We start from the raw sequence: 21414 nt of genomic DNA, 5'->3' as shown, positions 1-21414 counted from the left end.
TCAAATATTACTCCGGAACATTGTCATCAGCGCTACACTGGAACCAGCTTAGCTCAGCAACTTCAGTGGTCTGCTTTCAAGCATGTGGTCTTGCAGGAGTCCTGGTCCTCTTCTACTTCTCGGAACAGGCTGATGGCTTGCTGCTTACTCCTTGATCAACAGAGCAACTCCCTTCAGGGTCCGAGATGGCAGATGGTGATGATGGGTTGCAGCAGTTCCTCTCATGAGCAGGTAAACACGGGGAGGGGGTGACTTGCTGTAAAATGACAGGAAGGTGCGCTGGTGAACAAATGCCGAGTTATGACCCAGTTGCATCCATACCTTGTATTCACTGTGTCTGCTTCAAGGACAGTAGTCCATGTGTCTACTCTGTCTTATGAATCAGTGTTTATGAGCTGTATGCATATATAAAGGAGTAAAAAAAAAAAAAAAATGTCAATGCTCTTCAGGTTGGAGTGGGGTGACTGATCCTATCTAGAGCCGAGCAAAGAGAATATGATTTTGCCAAGACTAATTAGAATTGCTTAGAAAATGACTGGCTGATGCAATTCAGACACAATGCCACATGCTGGGCTCATTTAACATGCACTGTCAATATGTTGGATTGATGGTGTCATACAGACCTGTAGGGTGCAGATGTAGTGCCTCACATCTGTCAAGCAAAAGCTACATTTCTCTGGCCCCGCTTGAAAAATCACGAGGATAAAACGCGCGCGCGTGTGTGTTGTGCGTGTGTCGGGAGCAAAAAAATAAATATTCCAAGCAACGCGATGCTTCACATTTGTTAATGTGGAAAAACGTGAAAATGGTCGTCTAAAAACGCACAGCGCAACAATCGTCCAACAGAAATCAGGAGTCGTCGCTTCTTCAGTGTCTGCTTTGCCAGTTTGTTGCTCCGCCGTGCACCAGTCGCTCGACGTGCAGCGAAGACGCAAGAAGTCACTGTCCACGCGCACAAGTCCAGCAAACGTCACATTTTCAAGCCTCAAACAATTGCAATGCCAATACCCGAGAGCGCACCTGTATGGTGAGCGGTTGGAAATTCAGCCAAACTATCAAGTACACTTTATAAATCCAAATCTGTTTCCGGTGTTTCGTTTCAGAATAAATGTTTTTTTGAATTCGACCCATCATTTAATTCCCAAAACGGCTATTCTCGTGTGGCTATCAAATTCATTTTGATTGATTATATGTCGAATTTGGAGCATAATATTAATTGTCTCTTCATCTCTATTTTTTTGCGTTGATTGGCACCTATGGGCGTGCGCGCACGCCATAAGACTGAACTGATTATTCAAGAAAAAAAAAAATCAAGATTATTTGCATAAACGAGTACGTAATAACAGCGGGGCCGATTGAACGACATGGAAAATCCTATAAGAGTATTGAATTTTCTTTCAGTCAATATTTTTCATGGTTTACAATAAAATAAGATTTTGAGGTGATGACAATTAAGGACGTGGAAAACTATATAGTAGGCCAGAGTTTACTGGTAAATTCTGATGTTAGAAAATGTTTTTCTTTTTCACATAAATTAAAACTCATTATTTTCCGTATAATAAAGGTCATGTTCCCGTGTTCTATTTATTTAAGAGTGAAAATATGGGGATTGTTTAGATATGATGTGACTCGGTTGACTCGCGACCAGGTCAGTCAGCTGGGATAGCGTAACTATTTGTGACCCCAATGAGAAAAATGAAAATAGATGGATAAAAATATGTATCTGTTTGTAAATGCAATGAAAACAGTTGAAGGTCATGTTCACTTCTGAAAAATCAGCGAATATCCCAATACATAAAAAAACATTGCTATGGTCATTAGTTGTCACCAAGAGTTTGATATATATGAATACATTATTAACATATTACTTGGTTTTACGCAGACAAGAGGTCATTTGACAGCCTTTCGGTGTAGTGTAATAATAGTTGATTGTTATTGTTACAATACCGCCACCCTGTGGTCATATGTTTAACATAAAACAGCAGTCATTGTGGCAGCAATTTTCAAATACTTTTTGAAGGACTAGATCTGCATAATAAACGTTATTAAAATGAAATACTAGGAGTCTGCCACCCTGTTTTAATGATGAATTTTATTAACTGAAAACATATCATATCACGTATGTTTGTTGTTGAGCCAAAGGTTGCTTTAATGTTGCTGAGAGAAGTTAGCCTTTTCCATTAAAGCTACAAAATGTTTTGTCCTATTGTAAATGGCTTTATTCCGTTTTTTTAAATGAAGTACTACATGCCTCATGCTCCATATGACCTTCTTTTTTTTTTTTTTTTTAGCTTACTTCACAATTACAGTCCATGACAAAAATAACATATTATTACATAAAGTTAAATTAAAAAAAATTCTCATCAACAAAGACTGTTGGCTATCGATTGAAGTTACTGACTGAAGATTGTGATCACAGAATGACATGGACGAAAAGAGCCATGATGGCAGCACTGATGAGACCTGAGACAGGAACAGTGACAAACCAGGCAATAAATATGTTCCTGAACAAATGCCAGTCCACTGATTTTCTTGAGCGCAACCATCCTACAACCACCACGGACCCCACCTGTGTTCACAAGATTTGGCAACTCATAACTATGCCAACATTTGATTGGTTGTATTCATTCAACCACAGCGTTATTATTTGTTTACATTTTCATTACCTTGCAGTGTGTTGTGCTGACAGGAAGCCCAACATTGGACGCCACAACAACTGTTAGAGCGGAGGCCAACTCAATGCTGAAGCCACTAAAATGAAAAATTATACGTAAACATGCTTCAATTGTTTCATGTAATGATGCGTGAGGCAACAGAGTACTTTATCATACCTAGAAGGTGTAATGGGGGTAAGATCCTTGCCCATGGTCTGAATTACCCTTCGGCCCCATACCCAGAGTCCAATGCAAATTCCTACTCCGCCATAGAGAAGTAGCCAGATAGGAGTTGGTGCATTGGATGCAACAGAACCGCTCTCGTACAGAAGCCAGAGGGCCACAAGGGGACCGATAGCATTGCTGGAGAAGAACATATAATGTCAATCAATAACAACAAAAATACAACTCCATCCATTTGGGGCAAGTTTGTTTTTCTCTATTATTTATTAATGCTTATCTATTTATTTATTTATTTCATAGAGATGCACCTTAATATATCGTAATATCGCATAACCCATCATTGATTTCAATAAATCTACTAAAACTACAAAAATAAGTAACGTTTTTTTAATGGATGAATGGCATGACAATATTCAGATGTATTGAGCGGCACTATGGAATATAACATAAATGTGAGCCTTCCATAATCCCTATAGTCTCTTGACATGCCTTTTTTTTTTGTTGTGTCGGTAGTAGAGAGAGCCCTGGTTGTTGCCAAAGAAACCGCAAAGTGAGCATGTCTAGTGTAGGCAATCTTTTTTAATTGGCCATAGATGTGCTAATAATTATGCTTCACAAATTCTTGTCAGACAAATTCATGGAGTACAGTCATTAGGGTGCAGTCAAGTACTAAACTGCACTTGCAAATGTGTGATGGAATTTATTAAAGAACATGTGAACCTTTTTTCTTTGTGTGGTTTACTACAACTATAAATCACTAAACTAAATTACTACCACTTCCTCAAATTCCAATATTACCTGACATCATTGCCACCATGTGCAAAGGAGCCAAAGCATGCCGTTAGTATCTGCAAGAACCGGAAAAGGGAAGAAACAGCTGGGTGGTCAAGCTCCAGCTCATCTTCCTCAGGAGGATGCTGCCAAGTTGCCTCCTGTGTCACACTGGAATTCTTTGCTGAGCTTCCTCTGGTTATTACTGAACTGAAGCTGCTGTAGCTGTCCACTCTGGATCTCCTCCAGTCATCATTGTCCTTGCTATTAGTTTCTCCCTGGATGCCGTAGATGGCCATGGTGTAGGAGGTGTAGCTGTTGTTTCTCCGAATGGGCCGCTCCTCTGTGTCACTGTCACCGACCTTAGCCATGTGTAGCTTGTGTAGCACGTCTTTATAAAGACCCGAGTCTTTCTGGATTGCGTGCAGTCGTCCACTGTGAGGGTCTGTGATCATCGTGGGACCAACATTGATATCTACTCCTGCAAAAATAAATCATTTTATTTGTGAATTTTCTTATGGGTCAATTGAATTGATTTGACAATTTTAAGTATGGCTGAAAACTGGAACTAATTAAGTAAATCCAATCTTTCTCACCATTGGTAACAAGCAAGTCTTTGGCGTCCATGTCAAGGTCAGCTTCTTCAGAGCCTCCTAGTTTAAAAGCAATATTCTGACTGTCTTTTGGAGGGCTCTGAGGATGAGGTTGGTGGGCTTTTGATATGTCCACTGCTTGAGCATGGTGATTAGCGTTCTTCTCCATTAGAGGAGTCTCACAGGGAGCAGCACCTATTTTTTCTTCTCACGGGCCACACAAGAGATCTTCAGTCATATGTAAAAACAAGAATACAGTCCTTTCTGTTGTATTCATAACACATATACTCACGTTTTATTTTCCTTTCCAGGTGTGGGCAGACAACAAACCAAACCACCAATGCCGTAATGACACCACATCCTAGCGAGATGCCCACCATACCCCACCATGGCACTCTGTCAAAGCCCAGCACTATGCACAAAGAAACAAAGACACATGTCCGCGTCTCACAGTATTTCTCAAACAATTCTGTCTGCTCCCAAAGGTGACACAGTTGGAAAGTACATTACTTTAAAAAGGTGAGAAAAGCATTTAATCTTTAGAGAAAGGACAAAGCCATGAGGAACACAGACAACATTAGAAATATAAACTCACAAAATCTGCTATTAAAATATCAGAATATTCATTAGAAAGAAAAATGTATGTTCTCCATTGGCACTAGATACTAAATAATGCTGCCTTGTGTTAGAAACTCATCTGCTGAATTTTTGCCTCGTTTACTTTTTGTGACAAAAATAACAATTATGTCTACACAGTCTGCTGACAACAATATCAGTAAAACTACACTCATCTACAAGAGAAGGGACTTACAGTCCTCCGATAAGTTATTAGTTTGTCAGGACACCAGTCATAACTGTTATTAACCTGCATTCATTCAAGAAAATATCAATGACAAATTCCCTTCCTGAGCAATTTGATTTTCTAAGCAACTCCACTTAACCACAAAACACTTTTATAGGTCTAGCCAATCTTTAAAAATGCATGCAAATCCCCAAAATATCGAATAAATACATAAGGGATGAGTGTTTGCTTAGGTTTGATTGCATAGGCAATGACCGGGACGTCTGCAAGATGATAAATGCGCCGGTGGACATGTGTGCAAGGCTTATGGAGTAGGATAAGATCAGTGGAAAGAGGGCCACTCCCCTGTGTTTTTGCACAGTAATAGATATGGTTCGTTACATTCCATTGTTATGTAGTGTGTGCACCGGGGTCACTCACTTGGTGCGCCTGTAAACATGATTGAGAACAGGTTGATGCCAACGGTGATGGCGTAGAACAATGGAAGAGCTCGGAGGCCATTCGGGAGCGGGTCAGCCTGTGGCATTCAACAATAGACAATTGATGTGTCAAGATTCCTTAGTTCACAATGTGACGTACTGCCTAATTTCAAAATAATTTGCTACATTTCTTTTAGAAAGAAACTGCACTTTCACCAACCAAAACAATGAAATGTTAACCAATAGTTGCCTGACTGTGGACAAATTTCTACATTTCTGAAAGGCTTGTAAATACTGCAATAAATCTTGCATCGTTGCCGATGTAAAAGCTTGACAAATGAGATGATTTAAATGACAACGACTCAAAAAATGCCTTACCTTATTAAGAATGAGTTTGCGGACAAAGTGAAAAAGAACCCCTGACAAGATGCCAGACAGCACTGGTGACAGGAACCAGGATGCCACTGCCAAAAAAAACATCATAATCCAGAGATTGTATTAACATGCCTAATTTACATACTGCATACGGGTTGAGAAAAGTTAATATATTCACCTATGCGGAGAAGCTCTATCCATTTGACCCCATGATGACCTCTCGCTACCATGGAAAATCCTATTGTGGCTCCCACAATGCAGTGAGTTCCTGAAATGGGAAGCCTCAGGAATGATGCAGCCAACTGCCACACAGCAGAGCCTGTAAAAGCAGAACAAGGCTTGGGAAATGACACCTAAGGTGAAGTTTCCGGGTTCTAATTTCAGAGTGCAAACAACAAGTCATAAGAACAGACTGATTTGAATGCTCACCACACATTGCACTTATTGACCCCGCCATGAGGACATGTTCAGAGCTGTTGTACATCTGAACATCAATGATGCCCTTACGGATGGTCTCGCTGACCTTGGCACCCAGCAGGACCGAGCCCACCGTTTCAAAGACGGTGGCCAGGACGCAGGCCTGTCGCAAGGTGACCACCCCGGAGCCGACTGCCGTACCAAAGGAGTTGGCCACATCGTTGGCCCCAACGGACAAAGCCAGGACAAATGCAATTACGAAGCCCAATATCAAGAGCCACAAGTAACCCGACATGTCTGACTGAGAGGCCCAAGCCACTGTGGTGGTGGCAGCCGTGACAGACAGCAGTGTGGTTGAAACCATCATTGCCTAGAAAAGGAAGTTTTAATCCAAGAGTCAATTGAGTGGAGTAGCATGGGATGACTGTCAAGCAATTATGTACTGCTATTTATGTATGTATGACTTGTCTACAAGAATCCAAACAAGATGGGAGGATATCTGGAAGAAGGGACTGGCATCCATTGTAACAGCAACAGATGAGGTGTTCTGCAAAAACAGAAGTGCAAGGTCATAAATGCATACATATACAATATTTTATCATGACCATCATATTGTACAAATTTGATGAAGTTGACATTTTGATTTTACAGCTATGCTTTAGGAATCGATTCAAGAAGAAATTGATGTTCCATAAAGTGAAAGTAAATGTCATTACTGGTGCGAGGAATGTAAAAGCATAACTGCCAGTGTTATCTGTCTAGGAAGTTATAGTGGTGGATCGGGGAGGGGGGGGGGGGGGGGGTCTCATCAGGTCACGATCCTGACTCCAGTAAGCATAACACACTTACATTAGCACCAAGAACACCAGCAACAAGCCAAATGGCGTAAACATCAGGTGACATTATACTTGACTGATGTTTTCGAGCATCACAGACTACGACTGGATAAAGTTATCTTTTAACCAGTTGGTCTGTGACGGTTATGTCATGATCGTTGCGGTGGAATTACACCAACTGTAGTTCTGCTTCAGAACATCAAAATATAGTGCTTGACAACTGTGAATAATTGGTTCATTCAGAGTTGCCAAAAAGTAAGAATTAAGTCGCCATCACAACAGGAAATAATGGCATTTTAATCTCCTCAGCTTGCGTAACACAAATTGTGTTACACGATGGCAAATATGCAAGAAATCAAGGGATACGAGAGGAGAGAATAAATATTTTGTACTTACATTTGTACGTGGAAAGAAGTCATTCGTCTGTTGTGTATTGTTGTCAAACAAGCCTCAATGAGCTGAATGCAAAGTGCAGCCCATAGAGCAGAAGTGGCTATGCCTGCACTATTCGAAGGTGCCTCCCAGTCGAGAGTTTATATACTGAGCAGCTTGAGTGCACGCCTTTTCATTGTGGTCATGAGCCTTGTGCAGCCCATAGCTAATGTTTTGCCTCTTATTGTTTGTTTTGCCTGAAATTACTGTCTTGAAGCAATAGCTGTAGAAAAGACCCCAAATATGCAATAATTTATTTCCCATCATAGGGAGTCAAACTTGAAGCTAAAATATTATTTTGAACTGCAACAACAATGTAAAGTAATTTGGGGCAGGTAAATGTTTAGACTTGAATTCTAAATTCTCATTTTTTGTTTTCAAAGTAACTAAGTCATCCCAGTTGTCATTATAATAGACACGGTGTCAAATGGATATTCTTCAAACTTGAGTGTATTTCTTTTTTTTTCTCGTTAGATTGCAGTGAAGTCAGAGTTAATCTTAATATATCTGTCAAATTATTTCAGCAGTAACCCCCCCCCCCCCCCCAACCCCTCCTCACATTACAGGAACTACATTCAGAAATATAACTAACATTTATGCAGTACTATATTACAGACTAAGAGGTCAATTAATGGCAGTATAGATGATTCATGTGTTTAATGGCGCTCACAGACAAACTCCAGCTTCGGTGTGTGTGCGTGTCAGCAAAACATACTTGTTTCCGAAACACTTCAATGGCTCCAAACATGCTGATAGCTTCCTCCTTATCACTCATTTATTTAGTTCTTGTTTAACTATGTAGGAAATAATGAGCCAGAATTGTTTGACATTTCTGTTGCGGATGTGACCTCTCCTAATGCTGGTGATTCTTAACTGAGAATGACACTTTTGACCGATTTAATGGGTCATGTGCAATATATTCCAATATTTGTTTTAAGTCATTTGGACAAAATCTTAGTAACATTAGAACAATATAGAGCTGTAGATTCTGCCTGTGTAAATACCCTCTGTTTGCTATAGATAAACTCATGCAAATATTAAAACTTCACTTATTTGTTCTACTTACGTCTTTGTTAATATTCTTCAATTTGCTCAGTTTTCATTACTCCTATTCATATCTAGGTCAGTCAAGCTTCTATTGTTTCCTCATTGATGATTGTGTTTCTTTTTAGTATGTATTTTCTGATGATATTATCCTACCGTAATTTTCGGACTATAAGTCGCACCGGAGTATAAGTCGTACCAGCCATAAAATGCACAAAAAGTGAAAAAAAACCCCATATATATTTATATAAGTCACTCCTGAGTATAAGTCACCCCCCCACCCAAACTATGAAAAAAAAACGCGACTTATAGTCCAAAAATTACGGTAATTATATTTTGGCCAATTTTCCCGAGTTCGAGGCTTACACTGTAATTTCCACTGACTGAAATATACTCTGATAAACATTGTTTTGGGGCTGTATTTGAGGTATGCAAACTATAATCTTTTGTGGCTGTTCAGTCAAAATACAATGAGAATTTGTTGTGCAGCAACGTGAGAATGTGTTCTTCTATCATTCTCACTGCTACTTAGTTTGGGGTGAGCAATAACAGTTTGAGTGCCTCACTCAAGTTTCTAAAATTCTCTATTAAGGTATATAAATATTAAATACATGAGCAATACAGTTGATATTTGATCAGTTATTTGCACGACCTTGTAAGAGATAATCATATTTCTATTTTAAATTGACACTGGGATCACCTACTACATTTGTTAGAGAGCAAGAATTTTATTGCACAGTCACCTTGGGGACCAGACCTGCAAATAAAACGTTTTTTTAGCATAACACTATTATTTTATGGGTTTTTTTTGTTTCATTACAAAACTGAAAGGATCTTTAGCCTTTATGAGTCAGGTTTCTTTCACCGAACTATATATAGAGTTACGGCTTTCAGTTTATTTCGAGTGGACCACATGGTATTGTCTCTTTGATCCTCATAATTATGGAATCTAGTCACGGGCTGGATTGAATGGTTCCGCCGCGGGCCGCCAGTTGATGATCCCTGGTGAATGGTTTAACCTCAAACACAGCCTCATTCTTCAAGCCGTTGCTATTAACATATTTGCCCCTAGGTGGTGGTAGAGCACTTATTCTCAATGCTCAGGGCACTTTATCTTCCTAGTCCAGTGCTTCTCAAATAGTGGGGCGCGCCCCCCAAGGGGGGCGCGGTGCTATTCCTGGGGGGGCGCGTGTGACCCTGGGGAACAGGCTTTTTTTTTGGCAGTACTAGAATAAAGTGTAATTGCGCGTTTACTACAGCAGGGGGCAGTGGCGCTCTCATTGTTACTTCTGTCACGTTTGCGACAGTGCAACATTTTACGACTTACAAGACAAGTTAGGATAGTCACGGTGGGGAGGGGGGGCGCGAATAGTTTTCTTCTTGCCAGGGGGGGGCGTAACAGAAAATAATTGAGAAGCACTGTCCTAGTCCCTGTCAACATAACCAGTTTCAGGGGGCATGGGGGGCAAAGCGATACAGATGCCAGAGGGCCTCTATTCTTTAGGATCTTATGACTACTCATACTGTTATAGGGCATATCGGAATAGAACAGAGAGAGAACGGTGATATGAATTGGGCTGGGGGACAGGGACAATCAAAGGGACCCTGAGCCACCGAGGGGGGGTTATGGGGGACCTTTGCAAACTCCTGGCCCCGAAGGGCCCAAACCCCCCATAATCCAGTCTTGTTTGTAATGACAAGATGCAGCCCTTCATTCAATCCCCTGATGCTCATATGTGATGACGGAGGTGCAAAAATAGTGTTGTTTTGATATACACAGCAGTTCAAGCCATTTAGATTTTAACATTTCGCTCCTTGAATTTTGATGCCGCTCTCATGGAACCCCCACTCCTTTAAATATATACATTAAAAAGAATGGCATACAAATTAAGTGATTGTACACCTTTTCACCATGATCATATTTAAGGCCAGACAAGATAGGGCATGCAAATAAGTAACCGAAGTGCGCGGCTAGTTCTCAAGCCCTACCCTCTCATTCCCCTCTTCCCTCCCTCCTATCCCTTGCCAAACAGGATCTGTAGGATCTCACAGTCATTTTCTCAGGAGACAGGAATGTTAGAACACAAGGTCTTGTGCATGTTTCTACACGTAGGCTAGATTCCCTGGAATTTACAGTAAAAAGTCCAGAGTGTGTTGTTCACATCTTTTTAATTTCCTTCTTGTGTGTGGCAACACCTCTCTTGGTAAAACACCACCGGACGTTTCCCAGACGTATACTGACTCACTACATTTGTCTAGGGCACTGCCCTTCCCACTTTTAACAAGATCACAGTACTCACATTCCCCAGAGAGCTTTCTACTTGATATTTTGCTTCCATTAAAACAAACTAATCAATTATCCATACCATGCGTCTGTTGTTTATGAGAGGTCCCTGTCCGTAAAAATAGAATAGGAAAAATAATAAACATCTTTATTTTACATTTTTATTAATTCCAAACTTTTCAAAGCCTTTTAAAGGTTCTTTTGCATAATAAATGCATTCGCAACAATACACATCAAATACAGCCCTGCCGGTAAACCTTAAAGATGAAATGAATATAAATATAATGCAATGAAATGCAAAGTGACTTTACAAGAAACAAACATAGGAAATGTGAAGGCATAATTTGATAATTCTTCAATCATATACCAATGATGGGCTGAAGACAGAAATGTAACAAGACAATACCAGTTGATGCTACAAATTGTCTGCATCAGCGAAGGCACACAGTGGTCCAATCTGACATCACCCCTAAAAACTGTTCATTGATCAACAAAAGGCGTGGCAATCTCGAAATGTTCCCTGCCAAACTCAGAGATCATTTTTGAGTTAATTTACAGACGAACGGTTGGAGGTCGCCGGCGATTTGCCTGCGGATTCTTTAATGGAGGAATGTGGGCTTTGCATGTAGGCTGGTGAGTGAGTCATGCTCGGACTGCTGGGGGGTGTGGATGAGCAGGAGGAAGACTTGGACTTAATCTGCAGCCACTTATCTCCCAAGGCCTTGGCGAAGTGGTCATCGACCGACACGCTGATAGAGAGTTGCTGGGAGTGAGTTTTCTGGTAATTCGCTCCAAGGCTCCTCTGGAAATGCTCCTCAACCACATGGTCGTAGTTGCATTTGCAGTTTACTGAAATAGAAAACACAAAGACCCAAATTGAACGGAGAGCCTCCAATGGGTTGGGGAGAGAATTTTTTTTTTAAATTGTCATGATGCACAATCAAATGCTTGATCACAAGAGTGAGCGGACCTGATGACTGACTCTGGTGGACATCGGCGCTCAGGACGGGCTTTCTTAACGAAGAAACGCAAGTGATCACTGAGGGCCGCATCTGAAAATAAATGTAGGTTGATGGTTATTTAAAATAGAATGCTGGCGTGACTTTTCCGAATTCATAACAATGAACTAACTCTGTGAAGAAAACCCAATGATTTTCCAAAGCATTTCTTTTGAAATTGATAAATGGAATGAAAGTACAATGTAGATATATTTGAGATGAAATCTCAAGGCATTTAGTATGAAAACATAATGATTTGAAAACTGCTTGAACTGGTTTGCCAACAGAGGACAGATCCCACTTGCAGAATATAAACAGGTCAAAGTGAGAGCAGTTTGTTTGGTCTTGTTGATGACATTCCTTCCCTCCATTGCTCACATTTTCTTCCCGAATCTGGCTGGGCTGCATAGCATGGACAAGCTAGGACCTGCGTGTGTACAGCTGGATTCACTGACTGCACAAGACGTACAACAATGGTGGTTAGCCTGCATCTACACTGAGTCTACAAACACGCAAACTGTAGTTTGTGTACTTGACATAGGTAATGACATCTTAACTGAAATTTGATTTCTTCTTTTTTTTCCAAAACCATTACCTGAATCTGACTTGTGCTGGCATTTTTAGCCTTCTCCTCTGCGCTCTCTACGTCCTTTCTTGGTTTCTTGATGAGGGCAAGAGGTTCATCCATGACTGGGGCGTAGTACACATGAGAGGGCAAAGGGCTGGTTGGATTGTGTGTTGGGCTCCAGGTAGAAGTGGGACTTTGAGGACTATGAGACGCGACCGGTGGTGGTACTGGTCCAGTTGCTCCTCTCTGCATCGCTTTACCATTGCTTCTGTTCAAGACCCGCTCGCGCCTGAAATAAAAGCACAAGAAAAAGTTACCGTAAATTTCAGACTATAAGCCGAAACTTTTTTTGTAAATTTTGAACCCGGAATTACGTGTTTTAGTTGGTGCGGCTTATAGTCCGGTGCGGTTTATAGTCCGAAAATTATGATATATTACCCTAAGAAATAGCTCGAATCTTTTTAGATCGAATACAACGACAACACGAACCTTTCTTCCAGAGTGAGACATCGATCATGGCTGCGCTTGCGTTTGGGATACACTGTTGGGGTACGAGTTCGTTCATTTGTCATGTGTCTGAATCGGTCTTCACTTCTCAGATGAGGCTGACCTGAAGAAAAAAAAAGGAGTTTAAGAATGGGAGGCTTTTACAAATCTGTTCTTCATTTGCTAAGACGAATTCAAAATTGTGACAGGTCAATTATGAGACTAATGACTTTAAACAGTAGAAAAAGGTCTGCTTGTTTTGATCCGTGACATTGAGATGCATGACTTCTCGTGTGAAACGTTTTTCCCCCCCTGGGCTCACCGTTAATTGCAAACTCCGTTAAGTTGCAAAACTCGATCGACCTGATCTGCGAGTTACAACACAGCTGATTCAATGCTAACGGTAAATGTTGTTTTTCAGCCTTATACTGGCATTTGTCCCAGTCACGCCTTCAAAGTGGCAATCAACACATTTTGCAATAATGAACAAACACAGTTTTGTCAGAAATTGTGTTTCGTCAGTCAAGGTGACACATAGCAACAATAACTTCACATATTTAGTTAGCATATTGGTCACAGTCCCAATTTGAGCAATTGTATTACAAATGCTTGTGTAATGTACTATCCCAGTGTATTCTGTTTGTCCTCTGCTTGTTGTAGAATGCCCACCATTGTAAATCACAGAATGCGCATTTGAGAGTTTCCTATGGCGATTATTTCTACTGGTTTCTTAGATAACACGTTCCAATTCACATTGACTCAAGTCCTCCAACTATATTCAAATCTCATAGTTAAAGAAAACCAGCCTGGCACAAGCTGACTGATTCAAATACAATGGAGAGTGATCTATTTTGCATTGTATTAAAAAGGCTACTCACAGAGCCTTAACGCCTGCCTGCAGGTCCCCACACCTGTGAGCTACTCCCTGCCATTGTGGAGGGAGGGGTGGGTGCAGGTTTAACCACACCTATGCTGATTTTCTACAGCCTCGGGCATGGATATTTTGCCTCATTAGGAAGGGAATACGGTGCATTATCCTTGTATTTGTTCTTTCAATGATGGCTAGTCACAAAACCCCAACTGAGGTTCAGCATGACAACACAGCTGATAGCATGTAGTCTAGACATTTGGTGAGAATTATTATCTGTTTCTTTCCAAAATACACAACTTAAAGTATTGCATACAATGGTACAGAAATATAACAATGTCAATTTAACGATAAAAACAAGACGATTCACGGATCATCATGAAAATGATACCGCTCTTCCATGATTTTAAAAGAAGAGCAAAGCTTACCCTCTAAAATGTAGACCTTGAAGCCGCTGCTCATGCGAGTAATGTAGTGGAAGTTTGCCACAGCCATGTCTGCTTGCCTTTTTTCAAGCTCAGTCCAAAACATGAAATGAACACCTGACTGCTGGAGAATGCGGGACACAATGAGCTTCACTAATGGACGGTGTTGGAAAAGGTAATGGTTGTGAGTCTGCGGTCTCTCAGCCAGGTAACGTATCAGGTGAGTGCAAACACAGGATGAGGCATCCCAGGGACACATTCCCTGCATTCGGATTGGCTCCTGGGAGAGCCAATCAAAGGCTCTTCATTAAACTGCGTTGTTGTTGTCCTTTAGGAGGAATGCAGGCACAGGTTGAAGATTGGGACTCGAGCTCAGGGACTGATAAATGTCAAAATGCTGGTGATCTCCTTCACAAATTACACTCGTGAATCCATTTTAATTTCTCCTTGGGGCATGAAGAGATTGCTGTAGCTTTTTGTGTCCCTGCACCTGCACCCCCAGCACCCCTACCGCCCTCTTCACCCCCCTCACCTCCCCTCCCCTCCGGACTGCAATCTCACCAAACAACATTTTTTCGTGTGGTGAGCCCACCAGAGTTCCAAGCCCTCCTCCAACCTGCCCATACATGCACACATCTGCTATGTGCCACCCTGCTAATCCACAATCTTTGGTCTCTGTCCACACAAAGACACCCAAGTCTTGGAAATGTTGCCCCTGCAAGAGGACAAACTGAACAATGCCTCTTAGATTCTTTGTGACAACTAGAATGTAAAAGCACGACAGTGCTGTAGGTGATTTGCATTTTATTGAGACAATTGCTCAACAAGACATGTCACAAAAGCTGCTCATTCATGCCTATATTGTCAACACATGCAATGGATTGATGGATTACATTTAGCTCAACAGCGCCCTTCTTAGGCACTTTTTAAAATACCACCACCCCATCAACATAAAACAGCTGTTGTCGATATGGGCAATATCAATTGGCCCAGGGCCCATTCAAATATCTGCATTGTATAGCTAGGGTCACCAAACTTTTTTTTTTTTGTTACTCGGTCAGCATTCACCTTTTCAAATGATCACTACTACTATATTCCTAGAAAATCACAATGCCCCATTATTGAGTGATTCTGCGACTATTTTTAGAACAACTGCTACTCATTTGGATCCTTGAGGCCACCATGACCGACAGTGACCCCCTTATGTGGCGGTTCAATTGATGTTTTGAGGTTTGATTAGTATGCCATACTGTAACTAAATTGAAGACATTAGATTTGATTAGCATGCCATAAGTACGTAAATCCAATCCACTTCCTGTTAATCAAGCTAAAACCTCATCAGATGACTTGCAGTACATCATGCACATGCTCACAATGACATTAATCACTTGCACTGTATACAGTATAAACCAGCACAAACAGCAAGATGGAAAACTACTGACAGAACAAACCATGGTAGTCAAGGAAATTCTAAGTTTGAAATCAGGTTTACTAATGTAAACATCTCCATCTGTAAATTGACAATAAAAAGTGCCTTCTGTTTCTGCCTATAACTGTACCTTCTTCTGCCATCTAGTGAAAGATCATTTAATTACGCTCCCTGTCATTTTATGCGCCGACCCTAGACAGATGCAACACCTTTGGAGAGTGTCTGAATATTCATTCATTCATTCATTCATTCATTCATTCATTCATTCATTCATTCATTCATTCATTCTTTCTTTCTTTCTTTTTTTCATTCCATCAGCCCAGCTCCATATTCTTAAAAAAAAAAAACTCATGCAAAGTTTATATAGCTAGCAGCTTTAGAAAACTAAATTAAATCAGAACTCTTTTACAGAATTACTTTTACTAAGCTCTTGTATTGCTCTCATTATTTTTAGCAATTATAATGTTGCGGTAAATGAGAGAGAGAGAGAGAGAGAGAGAGAGAGAGAGAGAGAGAGAGAGAGAGAGAGAGAGAGAGAGAGAGAGAGAGAGAGAGAGAGAGAGAGAGAGAGAGAGAGAGAGAGAGAATTAAGAATGTCGAGGTTTCTTCCGACCACTAGTTTCTGCCAGTGAGTGTATTTCTTCAAAGAATGAGATCAAATGAGTCCAAATGCGAGTGCTTTGGTCGTGGTGCAACTGAAAGGCAACACCCTTATGCGTGTTGAGGCAACAGGAGGCAGGCAGGCATCATGTCTGACAGAGAGCGACGCCCCTTCTGACGGCTCCTCTCCTCAGCACCACTTGCGCGTCTTGGCTCAAAAAGCTCCATCAAGTTACGCGTATCCTCATTAGAACCGGAAGTACTGCAAGCATCAAAACTAATAATAACTAGATAGCATGTGCTGCCATATTATAAAAACAATCAATCAAACGTAGATATACATATTGTGGTAGATTGGAATCGAGCACTCGGTGCTGGACTGTGTGGTCTGTCTGTATTGAGAGTCGGGGGAGATGTTGACTGAGCGGGCAGTAAAAGATCGACTTGTACTGCATCCTTGCCTCCGTGTATTATTGGTGAAACAACCAGTAAGCAACCCACGGTTAGTGACAACACTACAACAGTGTATCAGAGCATAAAGCCACAACATGGTGTCAGAAGACGGAGTTACGGAGTAAGTCAAGGACAGTATTCAACACGTGTTGACCGAAGATAAGCGGCAAGCTAACGGGAGCTAACACAGCCGACATGGAGCAGTTCAGGCCACCGTCTCCGCTGATAATCACGGGGAACCTCGCTGAAAACTGGCGCAGGTGGGAGCAGCGTTTCCAGCTCTATATGGTTGCTTCTGGCGCGGTGGATAAAAATGAGGGGGTTAAAATTGCCATCCTGCTCCACACTGTCGGCGAAGAGGCGCTGGAAGTGTATAATACACTTGCCATTACCCCAGAAGGGGAGGAAGCAACGATGGAGGAAGTTTTGGAAGCATTCAGAGGCTACTGCAGTCCACAAAAGAACGTTGTTTTTGAACGCCATCAGTTTTGGTCACACACAATGTCATCAGGAATATCGGTGGACAGATTCATCACAGAACTACGTCAGAAGAGCAAGAACTGTGAGTTTGGAAGACATGAAGATGACATGATAAGGGATAAATTGGTGTTCAGCATTAGTGATACCCATCTGAAAGAGAGACTGTTACGTGATAATGCACTTACTTTACGCAGAGCAATGGAAACATGTAGATCAGCAGAACTCGCCAAGTCACAAATACAAGCGATGCAAGCGTCACCTGTTGTCCATGATGCCTCAGTGGATGCGTTAAATAGAGCAAGAGTGCAAACACGCAGCTGGGACAAGAACAAACCAAGCTACAAGAAGCAGGTAATGACTGTGTGCCGTAAATGCGGAAACAAGCACGAGCCTCGTCAATGCCCAGCTTACGGCGCTGTGTGTCATAAATGTGGAAAAAATAACCACTTTTCAAAGGTGTGTAGGGGTGGCTATGAGAAAAATAGCCATTGTAAGACAAAGACTGTAAACAATTTAGAAAAAGAAATGGACTGTTTATACATAGGCATGATTGGAAATGGAACCAAGAAAACAGCACACCAAACAAAGGACACTGTATGGCGCGAAACAGCCACGATCAGAGGTGTTGCAATTGACTTCAAGCTGGACACTGGTGCTGACGCTAATGTGCTGCCCAGGCAGCTATACCAGCAGCTACCAGGTCCCGTTCAGCTGCGTCCAACAAAGACTATGTTGATAGCTTTTGGAGGGGCACGCCTGACAGCAGATGGTGTTGCATCTTTAGAATGCAGAACGTCTAAACGCAAGGCTGTGCTGGACTTCCACGTGAGTAGCCAAGCAGACAAGCCAATTCTAGGAGGGGAGGCTTGTGAAGAGCTGCAACTGGTGAAGAGGATGGGGTCGCTCGCGGCAAAGGCTCCACAACAACAACAACCGCCAGCCACCAAAGAGGAGCTACTACTAAGATATGCTGATGTATTCACAGGATTGGGGGAATTTCCTGGAGTTCATCACATACACGTCGACCCCAGCGTCACTCCTGTGATTCACGCATGCAGGAATGTACCCCTCTCCATCATGGATGCGCTGAAAGTGGCACTCAAAGACTTACAAAACAGAAAAGTGATAACACCGGTGAATGAACCAACAGAATGGGTGAACAGTCTTGTTGCCACTAAGAAAAAGAACGGGTCGCTGAGGGTGTGTTTGGATCCTTGCAACCTGAATGAGGCAGTCAAGCGCCAGCATTACTCCATTCCTACTCCTGAAGATGTGCGCAGCAGACTGGCTGGAAAATCCATCTTCTCCATCTTGGATGAGAAGGATGGGTACTGGCAGATCAAGCTAGATGAGCCATCATCTAAGCTCTGCACCTTCAACACGCCGTGGGGACGCTTTCGCTTCCTCAGGCTACCATTTGGGATTAAGTCGGCCAGTGAAGTCTTTCAACAAAAGAATTGTGAGACCTTCGGCGACATTCCAGGTGTGTACGTCATAGCAGACGACATGATTATAGCAGCATCGTCAGAGCAAGAACATGATGAAATCCTGCAGAAAGTAATGGAGAGAGCAAAGTCTGCCAATGTGAAATTTAACAAAGACAAAATCCAGTTCAAAGTGAACACAGTAAAATATATGGGACACATCATCACGGCAGCAGGACAGAGGGCTGATGACGCCAAGATCAAAGCGATTGTCGACATGCCGACCCCGGACGACAAACAAAGTCTCCAACGCCTGCTGGGAATGACAAAATTCCTGGCGCAGTACATACCAAATGAAGCCTCACTCACGGCACCCCTCAGACAGCTGCTAAAGAAGGACGTAGCATGGCAGTGGTGCCCACACCACAGCGCAGCACTACAGACGCTGAAGTCTACCCTCACACAAGCGCCTGTTCTGAGGTACTACGATCACAAGCAGCCGCTGACTCTGCAAGCAGATTCCTCAAAGGATGGGCTGGGAGCCTGTCTGCTGCAGGATGGCCACCCGGTGTGCTATGCATCAAGAGCGCTCACGGACACTGAAAAAAGATATGCGCAAATCGAGAAAGAGTTACTTGCCATAGTGTTTGCTGCTAAAAGGTTTCACCAGTATGTTTACGGAAGAACAGTAACAGTGCAGTCTGATCACAAACCTTTGGAGGTCATTGTGCGCAAACCACTGAGCAAAGCGCCAGCACGGCTGCAAGGGATGCTTCTACAACTACAGAGGTATGATTTGAATGTGACATATACACCAGGCAAACACATGTACATCGCGGACACGCTCTCACGCGCCACAGCGTGCAATGACAGTGGCAATCTCAATGAGAACCCTTGTGATGAGAGAGTTGTGTATGCCTTGGAAGCCACAGACGCGTTGAGTAACGAAACACTTAGCCAGCTGAAATCAGCAACGGCAGCAGATGGCGTGTTACAAGCTGTATGTGAGAGACACTTGAAGGGTTGGCCCATGAAAAAGAAAAGTCTGGACAGTAAACTACACAGTTACTGGCCAATGAGGGACAATATCAGCATCGTGAATGACATTGTGATGGTCGGAGACAAAATCATAATACCCGAGTGCTTCAAGAGAGTGATTTTGGAGAAGCTGCACCTTGCACACCAAGGCGTGCAGCGTACTAAAGCTAAAGCGAGAAAAGTCCTTTACTGGCCTGGCATGACACGAGACATAGAGACAATGGTGGAAAAATGTGTGCAGTGCCAGCAGCTACAGCCCAGACACCAGGCTGAGCCACTCATTCCACACCAGGTTCCTGAACTGCCATGGATGAAAGTTGGAGCTGACATCTTCGAGCTGCATGGTCAGTCATACCTGCTGTTGGTGGATTACCTGACAAAATATCCAGAAGTGCTCAACCTGACTGATAAAACAGCTCGCACGGTGATTCAGAAGATGAAGTCTGTCTTTGCCAGACATGGGATACCTAAGGAGGTAGTGAGTGATCATGTCCCATTCGCCAGCTATGAGATGCAGTCATTTGCAGCTTCATGGGAGTTCAAGCTCACACACTCCAGCCCAGGTTTTCCCTCTTCAAATGGAATGGCGGAGCGGGCCATAAAGACGGTAAAACACGCGCTGAAGAAAGCAGTGCAGACTGGCACTGACCCACATCTAGTGTTGCTGTCGCTGAGAAACACACCGGTGACAGGACTAAACCTGACACCTGCACAAATGTTGATGGGTAGAGTCCTGCGCAGCACACTTCCATGTTCCAGTGCTGTGCTGAAACAGTCATCCCCACAGCATATTCTCGAAAGAATACAGGACTTGCAGTCCCGGCAAAAGCAACACTACGACCAGCGTGCAAAGCAACTGCCAGTGCTGACCCCAGGAGACACGGTGCACATGCAGACGCGACGCGGCTGGGAGCCAGCGGTTGTCATCAGGCAGCGAGATGAACCACGCTCCTACACTGTACAGACACCGGCAGGGAGGACACGCAGGAGGAACAGGCGACATCTGAGAAAGATACACCCAAGCCTGTTCAAAGACTCTCACCCTGATGGACATTTGGACTCTGAGTTTCAACATACTCAGGCTACTGCAACAGTGGACTCACCACCACTGGAACCGGTACCACGCAACCCTTGTCCTGTGCCTGTGGACAGCATGCCCACATGCTATACCAGGAGTGGCAGAGCAGTTAGGCGCCCTGCCAGGTACACTGAATGACAAAGTGATGTTGTTACTCAATGTTAAGAAAGAAAGTGATGGAGAAATTAAAGTGTGGATGTTTTGTGTTTATCGTGAAGTGTTATAAAATGTTATAGGTTCGGAAGGAAAAAAAAAAAAGATTGTTGAAAGCCATTAGGGTTGTTGAAACATGATTTGTTTGTAATTGATATATGCATGTCGAAATTGTGATCAATGTTGATACCAAAGAGTTAAGGTAACCGATACTAGATAAGCTACTTCTCAGTTGGAAAAGAGGGATGTGGTAGATTGGAATCGAGCACTCGGTGCTGGACTGTGTGGTCTGTCTGTATTGAGAGTCGGGGGAGATGTTGACTGAGCGGGCAGTAAAAGATCGACTTGTACTGCATCCTTGCCTCCGTGTATTATTGGTGAAACAACCAGTAAGCAACCCACGGTTAGTGACAACACTACAACAGTGTATCAGAGCATAAAGCCACAACACATATATTAGCATGGTGTTATTAGAGAACGGAATTAAGATCGTAACGACTGTGTCGGTTTGGCATTTGAAGCTGAAAATAACAGCACAATAACGGAAGTCTGTTGTCCCAATTTCGTAGTCTTGACGCAGATTCCTTCTTGCAGGCCACCCCAA

General features: G+C 42.6%; 2 protein-coding genes across 4 annotated transcripts; both read right to left on the bottom strand.

Annotated features, from left to right (window-relative positions):
• Positions 1-106: 106 nt before the first annotated feature.
• On the bottom strand, positions 107-7568 carry slc20a1a (solute carrier family 20 member 1a). Of its 2 annotated transcripts, none has more exons than XM_061278743.1 (11): positions 7447-7568; positions 6227-6761; positions 5976-6116; positions 5801-5886; positions 5424-5520; positions 4494-4613; positions 4205-4405; positions 3636-4089; positions 2832-3017; positions 2667-2751; positions 107-256 (listed from the first exon to the last, which is right to left on the bottom strand). In XM_061278743.1, the coding sequence occupies exons 2-11, from the start codon at positions 6579-6581 to the stop codon at positions 113-115; spliced, it is 1869 nt and encodes a 622-aa protein (XP_061134727.1). In that variant the 5' UTR covers positions 6582-6761; positions 7447-7568; the 3' UTR covers positions 107-112. The 2 variants fall into 2 exon arrangements, with proteins under 2 accessions (XP_061134727.1, XP_061134725.1); XM_061278741.1 differs by lacking the exon at positions 107-256 and adding an exon at positions 2074-2569.
• A 3376-nt stretch (positions 7569-10944) lies between these two features.
• vgll4l (vestigial like 4 like) lies at positions 10945-14391 on the bottom strand. Of its 2 annotated transcripts, none has more exons than XM_061279390.1 (5): positions 14159-14391; positions 12866-12986; positions 12404-12665; positions 11781-11862; positions 10945-11659 (listed from the first exon to the last, which is right to left on the bottom strand). In XM_061279390.1, the coding sequence occupies exons 1-5, from the start codon at positions 14259-14261 to the stop codon at positions 11358-11360; spliced, it is 870 nt and encodes a 289-aa protein (XP_061135374.1). In that variant the 5' UTR covers positions 14262-14391; the 3' UTR covers positions 10945-11357. The 2 variants fall into 2 exon arrangements, with proteins under 2 accessions (XP_061135374.1, XP_061135375.1); XM_061279391.1 differs by lacking the exon at positions 14159-14391 and adding an exon at positions 13741-13868.
• Between the last annotated feature and the right edge of the window lie 7023 nt (positions 14392-21414).

The sequence above is a fragment of the Syngnathus typhle genome, linkage group LG5 (genome assembly GCF_033458585.1).
Source record: "Syngnathus typhle isolate RoL2023-S1 ecotype Sweden linkage group LG5, RoL_Styp_1.0, whole genome shotgun sequence".
NCBI classification, from domain to species: Eukaryota; Metazoa; Chordata; class Actinopteri; order Syngnathiformes; family Syngnathidae; genus Syngnathus; species Syngnathus typhle.
This window is presented reverse-complemented; position numbering and strand designations above follow the sequence as displayed.